We start from the raw sequence: 12,293 nt of genomic DNA on the forward strand, positions 1-12,293 counted from the left end.
AGCAATCATCTCCTCCGCCAGCTCCTGCACCTCCTCCGCAGCGAGTGGCCGCTCCTGGTCTACGCCTTTCCCTGCCGGATAAATTTGATGGGGACTCTAAGTTTTGCCGTGGCTTTCTTTCCCAATGTTCCCTGCATCTGGAGATGATGTCGGACCTGTTTCCCACTGAAAGGTCTAAGGTGGCTTTCGTAGTCAGCCTTCTGTCTGGAAAAGCCCTGTCTTGGGCCACACCGCTCTGGGACCGCAATGACCCCGTCACTGCCTCTGTACACTCCTTCTTCTCGGAAATCCGAAGTGTCTTTGAGGAACCTGCCCGAGCCTCTTCTGCTGAGACTGCCCTGTTGAACCTGGTCCAGGGTAATTCTTCCGTTGGCGAGTATGCCGTACAATTCCGTACTCTTGCTTCAGAATTATCCTGGAATAATGAGGCCCTCTGCGCGACCTTCAAAAAAGGCCTATCCAGCAACATTAAAGATGTTCTGGCCGCACGAGAAATTCCTGCTAATCTACATGAACTTATTCACCTAGCCACTCGCATTGACATGCGTTTTTCCGAAAGGCGTCAGGAACTCCGCCAAGATATGGACTCTGTTCGCACGAGGCGTTTCTTCTCCTCGGCTCCTCTCTCCTCTGGTCCCCTGCAATCTGTTCCTGTGCCTCCCGCCGTGGAGGCTATGCAGGTCGACCGGTCTCGCCTGACACCTCAAGAGAGGACACGACGCCGTATGGAGAACCTCTGCCTGTACTGTGCTAGTACCGAACACTTCCTGAGGGATTGTCCTATCCGTCCTCCCCGCCTGGAAAGACGTACGCTGACTCCGCACAAAGGTGAGACAGTCCTTGATGTCTACTCTGCTTCTCCACGTCTTACTGTGCCTGTGCGGATGTCTGCCTCTGCCTTCTCCTTCTCTACTGTGGCCTTCTTGGACTCTGGATCTGCAGGAAATTTTATTTTGGCCTCTCTCGTCAACAGGTTCAACATCCCGGTGACCAGTCTCGCCAGACCCCTCTACATCAATTGTGTAAATAATGAAAGATTGGACTGTACTATACGTTTCCGCACGGAGCCCCTTCTTATGAGCATCGGATCTCATCACGAGAGGATTGAACTTTTGGTCCTCCCCAATTGCACCTCGGAAATTCTCCTTGGACTTCCCTGGCTTCAACTTCATTCCCCAACCCTGGATTGGTCCACTGGGGAGATCAAGAGTTGGGGGTCCTCTTGTTCCAAGAACTGTCTAAAACCGGTTCCCAGTAACCCTTGCCGTAACTCTGTGGTTCCTCCAGTAACCGGTCTCCCTAAGGCCTATATGGACTTCGCGGATGTTTTCTGCAAAAAACAAGCTGAGACTCTACCTCCTCACAGGCCTTATGATTGTCCTATCGACCTCCTCCCGGGCACTACTCCACCCCGGGGCAGAATTTATCCTCTCTCTGCCCCAGAGACTCTTGCCATGTCTGAATACGTCCAGGAGAATCTAAAAAAGGGCTTTATCCGTAAATCCTCCTCTCCTGCCGGAGCCGGATTTTTCTTTGTGTCCAAAAAAGATGGCTCCCTACGTCCTTGCATTGACTACCGCGGTCTTAATAAAATCACGGTTAAGAACCGCTACCCCTTACCCCTCATCTCTGAACTCTTTGATCGCCTCCAAGGTGCCCACATCTTTACTAAATTGGACTTAAGAGGCGCCTATAACCTCATCCGCATCAGAGAGGGGGATGAGTGGAAAACGGCATTTAACACCAGAGATGGACACTTTGAGTATCTGGTCATGCCCTTTGGCCTGTGCAACGCCCCTGCCGTCTTCCAAGACTTTGTTAATGAAATTTTTCGTGATCTGTTATACTCCTGTGTTGTTGTATATCTGGACGATATCCTAATTTTTTCTGCCAATCTAGAAGAACACCGCCAGCATGTCCGTATGGTTCTTCAGAGACTTCGTGACAATCAACTCTATGCCAAAATTGAGAAATGTTTGTTTGAATGCCAATCTCTTCCTTTTCTAGGATATTTGGTCTCCGGCCAGGGACTACAGATGGATCCAGACAAACTCTCTGCCGTCTTAGATTGGCCACGCCCCTCCGGACTCCGTGCTATCCAACGCTTTTTGGGGTTCGCCAATTATTACAGGCAATTTATTCCACATTTTTCTACCGTTGTGGCTCCTATCGTGGCTTTAACCAAAAAAAATGCTGATCCCAAGTCCTGGCCTCCTCAAGCAGAAGACGCCTTTAAACAACTCAAGTCTGCCTTTTCTTCGGCTCCCGTGCTCTCCAGACCTGACCCTTCCAAACCCTTCCTATTGGAGGTTGATGCCTCCTCAGTGGGAGCTGGAGCTGTTCTTCTACAAAAAAATTCTTCCGGGCATGCTGTCACTTGTGGTTTTTTCTCTAGGACCTTCTCCCCAGCGGAGAGGAACTACTCCATCGGGGATCGAGAGCTTCTAGCCATTAAATTAGCACTTGAGGAATGGAGGCATCTGCTGGAGGGATCAAGTTTTCCTGTTATTATCTACACCGACCACAAGAACCTCTCCTACCTCCAGTCTGCCCAGCGGCTGAATCCTCGCCAGGCCCGGTGGTCTCTGTTCTTTGCCCGATTTAATTTTGAGATTCACTTTCGTCCTGCCGATAAGAACATTAGGGCCGATGCTCTCTCTCGTTCCTCGGATGCCTCAGAAGTTGAACTCTCTCCGCAACACATCATTCCACCTGACTGCCTGATCTCCACTTCTCCTGCCTCCATCAGGCAGACTCCTCCAGGAAAGACCTTTGTTTCTCCACGCCAACGCCTCGGAATCCTCAAATGGGGTCACTCCTCTCATCTCGCAGGTCATGCGGGCATCAAGAAATCTGTGCAACTCATCTCCCGCTTCTATTGGTGGCCGACTCTGGAGACGGATGTTGTGGACTTTGTGCGAGCCTGCACTATCTGTGCCCGGGATAAGACTCCTCGCCAGAAGCCCGCTGGTTTTCTTCATCCTCTGCCTGTCCCCGAACAGCCTTGGTCTCTGATTGGTATGGATTTTATTACTGATTTACCCCCTTCCCGTGGCAACACTGTTATTTGGGTGGTCGTTGATCGATTCTCCAAAATGGCACATTTCATCCCTCTTCCTGGTCTTCCTTCAGCGCCTCAGTTGGCTAAACAATTTTTTGTACACATTTTTCGTCTTCACGGATTGCCTACGCAAATTGTCTCGGATAGAGGCGTCCAATTCGTGTCTAAATTCTGGAGGGCTCTCTGTAAACAACTCAAGATTAAATTAAATTTTTCTTCTGCATATCATCCCCAGTCCAATGGACAAGTAGAAAGAATTAACCAGATCTTGGATGATTATTTGCGACATTTTGTTTCCTCCCGCCAGGATGACTGGGCAGATCTCCTTCCATGGGCCGAATTCTCGTATAACTTCAGGGTCTCTGAATCTTCCTCCAAATCCCCATTTTTCGTGGTGTACGGCCGTCACCCTCTTCCCCCCCTCCCTACTCCCTTGCCCTCTGGTCTGCCCGCTGTGGATGAAATTTCTCGTGACCTTTCCATCATATGGAGAGAGACCCAAAATTCTCTCTTACAGGCTTCATCACGCATGAAGAGGTTCGCGGATAAGAAAAGAAGAGCTCCTCCCGTTTTTTCCCCTGGAGACAAGGTATGGCTCTCCGCTAAATATGTCCGCTTCCGTGTCCCTAGCTACAAGTTGGGACCACGCTATCTTGGTCCTTTCAAAATTTTGTGTCAAATTAATCCTGTCTCTTATAAACTTCTTCTTCCTCCTTCTCTTCGTATCCCTAATGCCTTTCACGTCTCTCTTCTCAAACCACTTATCCTCAACCGTTTTTCTCCCAAATCTGTTCCTCCCACTCCTGTTTCCGGCTCCTCGGACATCTTCTCTGTCAAGGAGATCTTGGCTTCCAAAAAGGTCAGAGGGAAAACTTTTTTTTTAGTAGACTGGGAGGGTTGTGGTCCTGAAGAGAGATCCTGGGAACCTGAGGACAACATCCTAGACAAAAGTCTGCTCCTCAGGTTCTCAGGCTCTAAGAAGAGGGGGAGACCCAAGGGGGGGGGTACTGTTACGCCGAGCGCTCCGGGTCCCCGCTCCTCCCCGGAGCGCTCGCTTCATTCTCCCCGCTGCAGCGCTCCGGTCAGATCCTCTGACCCGGGGCGCTGCGATTCCGCTGCCAGCCGGGGTGCGATTCGCGATGCGGGTAGCGCCCGCTCGCGATGCGCACCCCGGCTCCCGTACCTGACTCGCTCTCCCTCGGTCCTGTCCCGGCGCGCGCGGCCCCGCTCCCTAGGGCGCGCGCGCGCCGGGTCTTTGCGATTTAAAGGGCCACTGCGCCGCTGATTGGCGCAGTGGTTCCAATTAGTGTTATCACCTGTGCACTTCCCTATATCACCTCACTTCCCCTTCACTCCCTTGCCGGATCTTGTTGCCATTGTGCCAGTGAAAGCGTTCCTTGTGTGTTCCTAGCCTGTGTTCCAGACCCTCTGCCGTTGCCCCTGACTACGATCCTTGCTGCCTGCCCCGACCTTCTGCTACGTCCGACCTTGCTTCTGCCTACTCCCTTGTACCGCGCCCATCTTCAGCAGCCAGAGAGGTGAGCCGTTGCTAGTGGATACGACCTGGTCACTACCGCCGCAGCAAGACCATCCCGCTTTGCGGCGGGCTCTGGTGAAAACCAGTAGTGGCTTAGAACCGGTCCACTAGCACGGTCCACGCCAATCCCTCTCTGGCACAGAGGATCCACTACCTGCCAGCCGGCATCGTGACACAAACAGTACCTTTGCCTAACCCGGTGGTAAATCCAAACTTTATTGAAGCACTTTTTTTCTGTGTATTTCAAGTGTCAAAGAGGCAGTGCCAAACTCCTGAAGTGCCACAGCTTGGCACGTCACCTCCCTCCCCTTCCCTTCCCTATCTGTCCTGATTGTAAGCCGAGCCCTGTATGTCAATCAGGACAGACAAGGAAGGAGGGGGATTGAGGAGTTGTGCCAAGCTGTGATACTTAAGGAGTTTGGCACTGCCACTGCCTCTTTGACACTTGAAATCGATGAATTTATGACACTTTGGACCCACCAGGTCATGCCAAGGTACTGTTCGTTTTATTAGTTTAAAGGGGTACTCTGGAGAAAAACTTTTTTTGAATCAACTGGTACCAGAAAGTTAAACAGATTTGTAAATTACTTCTATTAAAAAATCTTAATCCTTCCTGTACTTATTAGCTGCTGAATACTACAGTGGAAATGATTTTCCGTTTGAAACACAGAGCTGTCTGCTGACATCATGAGCAAAGTGCTCTCTGCTGACATCTCTGTCCATTTTAGGAACTGTCCAGAGTAAAACCAAATCCCCATAGCAAACATATGCTGTTCTGGACAGTTCCTAAAATGGACAGAGATGTCAGCAGAGAGCACTGTGCTCATGATGCGCAGACAGATCTGTGTTTCAAAAAGAAAATAATTTCCGCTGTAGTATTCAGCAGCTAATAAGTACAGGAAGGATTAAGATTTTTTAATAGAAGTAATTTACAAATCTGTTTAACTTTCTGGCACCAGTTGATAAAAAAAAAAAAAAAAAAAGTTTTTCACCGGAGTACTCCTTTAACAGGTATCCAGCACTGTGGTCTGCTCTATGCACCATGTTCGTCTAGCAGATTCCCCTTAAGTTGTTACCAAAACAATGCCCTCATGATGGTGCCAGTTACACTGTACCCCCAAAATAGTGGCAGCCTTGTGGCCTATAATATATCCAGTCACAAAGCACATATGCATCTTCCAAGATCTCCACTGATATCTGTTATATGGTCTAATGATGCCAAATCCTTTCTCTGCATCTGAGATATTGGGGACACCCAGTCCTGTTGCTTGGGGGCTGCAAAGAAAAACAATGGTAGCTGCATGCCGCCCCCAGGCCACACTTTGTGCACCCCTGCTTTGAGTATTGATCAGGTATTGAGTGTTGCGCACACAGTCTTTCTCCTTTACAAGGCACAGGCAGAAAGAACAGGAGCCACCATATCTTTAAAAAATATGCCTCTGAAGTTATGCCCTCATATCTTTCTTACCCTTTGAAAACTTTAGGTAGCTGAATTGTGCCAGTTTCCCGAAAGCAAATACCAGCATATTTGTATTTCATTTTTCCATGACTTTGATCACTTTGCGTTCTGGTGTCCCAGACTATTACTATATTCTTTTAACTATCACAAAAGGCTTTTGGTCCTTGTGATTTGTACACAATTTTATTTTGAGTTTCTACTTTGTAAATATGGATACCAAGTGAAATGAGATATGATTATTCTATCAGCGTTATGTCCTGGATCAGCCATTGTATAGAAGAATATGGCAAACATTAACCATGATGGAGACGGCTTATCAGATCCAGCGTAACAATGCATTAAAGAACATATTGAGATTAATTTGGCATAGTTATTATCTGTCTTATAACACTATTACTAGTAGTACATAAAACTTGGCATGGTCTAGTGACTTAATATTATCTTTGTACACAGTCTGTAAGATAACGTCCCCTTCTAGATGGATATATAAGCAGAACTCACTTTGTTGCATGTATCCCCGAGAAGGTCTTCCTTGAACAGTAAGTATTACTGACTCTTGACATTTTTACATATCGAGAAGCTATACTTCATACTTATTTTCTATTAAATTACAAGCTTTAAATGTATGTTTAAAAAAAAAAATCTTTTTACATTACAATGCAATCACTGCTTTTAGGCTGTATTACAATCAGTACTATACAACTTTATACTGACCCTTTAGACATATATATATATATATATATATATATATATATAGGCAAATATTTATATATCTATATATATATATATATATATATATATATATATATATATATATATATACAGTGACCCCTCGACCTACGATGGCCCCGACATACGATAATTTCAACATGCGATGGCCTTTCAGAGGCCATCGCATGTTGAAGGCGGCATCAATATACGATCCTTTTGTATGTCGGGGCCATCGCATAAACGGCTATCCGGCAGCGCTGACTGCTTCAGCTGCCACCGGATAGCCGTTTACAGTGCCCCGTGTGCTCCGCTGACGATCACTTACCTGTCCTCAGGGCTCCGGCACGTCCTCTTCGGGATCCCCTGCATTGTTGGCGCCCTCCATCGTCATCATCACGTCGCTGCGCACGCCGTCCCATCATCCAATAGGAGTGGCGTGCATAACAACGTGATGGCGGCGACGGAGCGCACGGATGCCGGGGAAGCAGAGGCCTTACCGGAGCGTCGGGGACACCCGGGGCACGCGGCGACAGTGATGGACGGCGACATTCCAGACAGCGGTGACGAGCGGTGACGGTCCGGAGCGGCGGGGACAGGTCAGTACTACTTCCTCTACCAGTGGTCTTCAACCTGCGGACCTCCAGATGTTGCAAAACTACAATACCCAGCATGCCCGGACAGCCAACGGCTGTCCAGGCATGCTGTGTGTTGTAGTTTTGCAATATCTGGAGGTCCGCAGTTTGTAGACCACTGTCCTATACTTTACATTGCACGGATCCCTCAACATGCGATGGTTTCAACAAACGATGGTCCGTTTGGAACGGATTACCATCGTATGTTGAGGGACCACTGTATATATAGGCAAAGAGGTTCCCCAGCACTCCAAAGTATTTCAAACAGTGGTTCATTATCCCATACAGAAAGTGATACAACATTTCACCGGTCTCACACCATTTTTTTCCGGTTTATTTTCTGTATGGGATAATAAACCACTGTTTGAAATACTTTGGAGTGCTGGGGAACCTCTTTGCCGGCATCTAACAGACACACTGTGACCAGGTTTGTGCTTATGGCACCCATCGCTTATTCACAGGGATATGAATTCCCATGCTTTGTCTCATGCATCCATGATAACCCTAGGAAAATGCACTTTAAAAGTAAAACTTCTTCTGTATATAGAAGCAGTGGCGCCTGTTACTGCGGCAGCTAATAGGACAAATGTTTTTTTTTTTATTTCTTCTATGATAAACAGAATTCCCTTGGATCCTCACTTACCTGCTGAACAGTATGAAGGCCTTCCTTTGCCTTGGTTTCTTGCTGTGCTTGTATCTCAGCACAGAAGCAAAAGTCTATTCCCAATGTGAGTTGTACAGAATCTTTCAGCAAACCGGATTGTCTGGATATCATGGCATCAGCGCTGCAAACTGTAAGTACATCGAAAGCAAAACCAAATACTATTTTATGTTGTCTTTTATACCAAACACTATGGATGTCAAGTAATATGGATGTTCAGCATTCCAGTAATAGACATGTGAAGGTTATAATCAGAGGGGTCCTATGTAGTGTGAGAGACAGTGACAAGATTGGTCTTTAGGGATCGCAATATTTCCCCAAGGTACCTATCGTATGTGGACACCAGGTTTTAGGGAACGCATATCACATCCAGGGAAAGCTGAGTGAATAATGGGGAATCCACAAAATAGTTAAAGAGGTACTCCGGCGCTTAGAACTACCAAATCAGGAATAACAATAGCTAAATTTAAACCTTTTATTACAAAAATTCCCTATTACAGAATAACGTACACAAATCCCCATAAAAAACAGTAGATATCAATTATTTCACAAAGTGCAATAGTAGTAGGGACAATCCCCCGTAATACATGCCTCACCTACCCGACGCGTTTCCCCGTACTCCGGCGCTTAGACATCTTATCCCCTATCATGCCCCCTCCCATAGGTTTGCATCGAGGGGCGGAGCCGTTATGTCACAACGCTCCATCCCCGTGATCGACAGTAATCAGATCGCTCCGGGGACTGACTTTAATGGGGTGCAGCGTGCAAGATCACGGGGGTCCCCAGCGGTGGGACCCCCGCGCTCAGGCATCATATCCTCTATCCTTTGGATAGGGGATAAGATGTCTAAGCGCTGGAGTAATCACTAAAATCACTGGGAGACTTAGCTTGTAGAGTATGAAGAGTACCAGTAAAAAGCTCAACTTATCTCCCCAAAAATAAGCTCCCATACGACTCAGTGAGAAATAAAAATGTTATAGATCTTAGAAGGTAAGAATTACAGGGGTACTGCAGTGGAAAATAACTTATCTCCTATGCACAGGATAAATTATAGGTGTCAGATGGGGGGGGGGGGGAGTTTCAACCACTGGGGCCCACCACAATCTGTTGAAAGGGCCCCGGCTCTCTGAGAGGAGTGCCTGCTAGGGTCGGCACACACTCCATTCATTTCTATCGGAGAGCCAGAGCTGCTAAAGTAAACTTGGGTCTCTTTAGAGCTCCCTTAGAGAATGAATGTAGCACGTGTCGACCCGAGCAGACGCTTCTCTCAGAGAGTCGGGGCCTGTTCAGGAGATCACAAGGGGTTTCAGCGGTCGGACCCCAGTGATCTGACACTTATTTCTTATCCTGTGGATAGTGGATAAGTTACTTTTTTCTGCAGTACCCCTTTAAGTAAGCCAACATTTGAAATTTGAGGAGTTGGAAGGGGGTTAAAATATGTAGTCTAAATGCTGACCAACCTGAGAGTTATTAAAGGGGGAGCACTATGTACAGTGGAGGATGCTGGAGTATTAACCTGTTTATTTTCCATCACAGGGCTATGCCTTGCTTACTATGAGAGCAACTATAACACTGCAGCCGTGAACAACAATGGACCAAGCCGTGACTATGGAATATTCCAGATCAACAGCAAATGGTGGTGCAATGATGGAAAGACATCAGGAGCTGTAAACGCCTGTCACATCAGCTGCCAGAGTATGTATAGTTGCATATGGGGGAACTTTATAAGTAGTCACAATTTACATGAACATATATGTACATAAAGAGAAAAAAAATGTATCACGGGAATGGGCTTGCCGAACCCCTTATTGCAGAAGAGGTTTAATGGGTATTACTGTTGTATTTAATGTTTATGAGACTGATAGACATAACTGAGCACTATATTTGCCTATCCCTGTCAGTCCTATTGACTATAAATGGAGTGACAATTCACATGTGTTACCACCACTGAACTCAGGTACCTTCAAAACAGAATTTCAGAACACCCATTCTAGAAATTAGTGGGGGTTTCAGTAAATATACATTTGGAGATACAGTACTTAATACATTTTTGATGGGTACTCCATTGCTAGACATGTTATCCCCTATCCAAAGGATAAGGGATAACATGTCTGATCTCAGAGGTCTGGTCATTGGGGAACCCCGTGATCTCTGCAGCGGCACCCCAGTTATCCGGTGCATGGAGTGAACTCCACTATGTGCCCGATGACTGGGGGACACATCCACCACGCTCCCCCCCCCAACTATGTTTATGGGAGAAGGCGTGACTGCTGTGTACTAGCAGCCGTGCCCCCTCCCATAGACATGAATGGAGGGGGCGTGGCATGATGTCACAATCACGGAAGCCCCAGGCTTTCATGATCGTAACTCCACAGCGCCGGCACGGAGATCGCAGGGGGTCCCTGTGGCCAGACCCCTGTGGTTAGACATGTTATCCCCTATCCTTTGGATAGGGAATAGCATGTCTAGGGGCAGAGTACCCCTCTAAGGGATTATATACAGGGGGGCTTTTGTAATGTATCAGTGGCCTCAGGCGGCACCATCTTCTCTCAGAAGGGGGGAGGCAGTCGGCAAGAATAAGACAACTCAGCCCAGGAATTGCCGCTGACCACGACATATCTTGGGCTGGTTTTCATTACTATCTTGGGCTGGTTTTCATTACTGTAAGGGGAAGCTGGGTATTGTACATCTGCCATGATGCTTACCTGCCTGGTCAGGAGCTCTGCAGCACTGGCGCCACCCACTGCCTTCAGATAGTGCAGTGTGCGGCCAGCAGTGTGACTTCCACCTCTTCCCCTGAATCCCATAGAGAGCGCAGGGTGACAGGATGAGGAAGCGCATCTGACAATAATGGGGGGCACATCAGTTGCCTGTCACCCATTCCTGCCCCTGATTCCTGCTGAAGATAAAACATGCTGTTCGGAAAATACCAAGGGAGGCTCTGCCAAAATTCTGCCTTGAGGACCTTACCTAATTTCCAATTATTTCTTACTTTAGGCCTTTTGAATGATAACATTACAGATGATATCGAGTGTGCTAAACGGGTTGTGCGGGATCCCCAAGGCATCAGTGCTTGGTAAGATATTTAAATGTTCTGTTGTTTTCTTAACACATAGAGTTTCCTGAATCTCGATAGAACATAAATGTTTGATAAGTGGGAACCTGCCCTCTGTATTCTCCCCGCACAACACAATGAAGGGGCTATTTCACTATTTAGGCAGGTACAGGGGTTCGATACATCAGTAACTGTGTGTGGTACAAAACCTCAACCCAATTAATAGTGATAATTGGTGCAGGTCCCAGTGGTCCTGTGTCCGATCCCTATTTCAAGAGGAAACCAACCCGTCACCTGAAGACTGTGTTCTCTTTATGATTTCTAAAATGTTATTTCAGGAATATCAGAAAATGTAAAAGAGAAAAAAAAATTATTGTAAAAATTATTAAAATCATATTTTTGTTCTTTGTTACCCACAGGGTGGCTTGGAGGAATCACTGCAAAGGAAAAAATTTGAACCGATTTACATCAGGATGTTAAATATCCAAAAGTAAAATCAACTAAGACATATTCATTTTAATTAATTCTGTATTCAAAAAAATCCTGTGTGATGTATATAATAAAAAGTTAATGGCAAAAAAAGTTGTCCTCATTTCAAACGGGGAAATGTAATCAGAAAATTACTTATTGTTTAAAACAAGTGAAAAAGTAAAAAGCTGGGCGCTTTCGAATGGCGCCTACCCCAATAAGTAGTTTATGCCAAAGTTTGCTGAACAATTGGCGTTTATTTGGGTAAAAGTGCAACACAGTTGTTTGGAACCCAGGCTGGGTTCTTCCTCAGGCCATGGATATTACAGACGTGGAGCGCGCCAACTTAAATATACATAGACATTCAAATGCTGCTGGGTCACACGTAAAAATTTATAAAATTACTTAAAATAAAATCCAAAATAAACTACAACATAAAATTGCAGTGGTTCTCATTTCTCTAAAACCATTAGAAAAGGATTGCACTTTGGGGCACCTTTGATGTTTTATTCTACAGCACTGGAGGCCTTCACAAGTAGACCCACGCTGCAGTAATATATGAATGCGCATATTATTAGTTCTGGTTTCTATAGAGCAGTAGGTGGTATTATTGTTTATATTATAAAAAGAATAGAAGAAATCCACGTCGGGGCATCTATGGTATTTTCTTCTGCAGCGCTGGAGACCTCCGTAAGGAAGCCCACGCCAG

The 12,293-nt window shown here is 46.5% G+C and overlaps 1 protein-coding gene across 3 annotated transcripts in view; it reads left to right on the forward strand.

Moving 5' to 3' along the window:
* The window catches only part of LOC130367831 (lysozyme C-1-like), a 31,640-nt gene extending 19,933 nt beyond the window's left edge, over nucleotides 1–11,707 (forward strand). For all 3 annotated transcript variants that reach the window (XM_056570666.1, XM_056570662.1, XM_056570667.1), the window contains 5 exons: nucleotides 6,511–6,596; nucleotides 8,021–8,194; nucleotides 9,598–9,756; nucleotides 11,059–11,137; nucleotides 11,536–11,707. In XM_056570666.1, coding sequence (XP_056426641.1) covers nucleotides 8,056–8,194; nucleotides 9,598–9,756; nucleotides 11,059–11,137; nucleotides 11,536–11,596 — 438 coding nt within the window. In that variant the 5' untranslated portion in view covers nucleotides 6,511–6,596; nucleotides 8,021–8,055 and the 3' untranslated portion in view covers nucleotides 11,597–11,707. The remainder of the gene's footprint in view (nucleotides 1–6,510; nucleotides 6,597–8,020; nucleotides 8,195–9,597; nucleotides 9,757–11,058; nucleotides 11,138–11,535) is intronic.
* Nucleotides 11,708–12,293: the final 586 nt, after the last annotated feature.

The sequence above is a fragment of the Hyla sarda genome, chromosome 4 (genome assembly GCF_029499605.1).
Source record: "Hyla sarda isolate aHylSar1 chromosome 4, aHylSar1.hap1, whole genome shotgun sequence".
Classification (NCBI taxonomy): Eukaryota; Metazoa; Chordata; class Amphibia; order Anura; family Hylidae; genus Hyla; species Hyla sarda.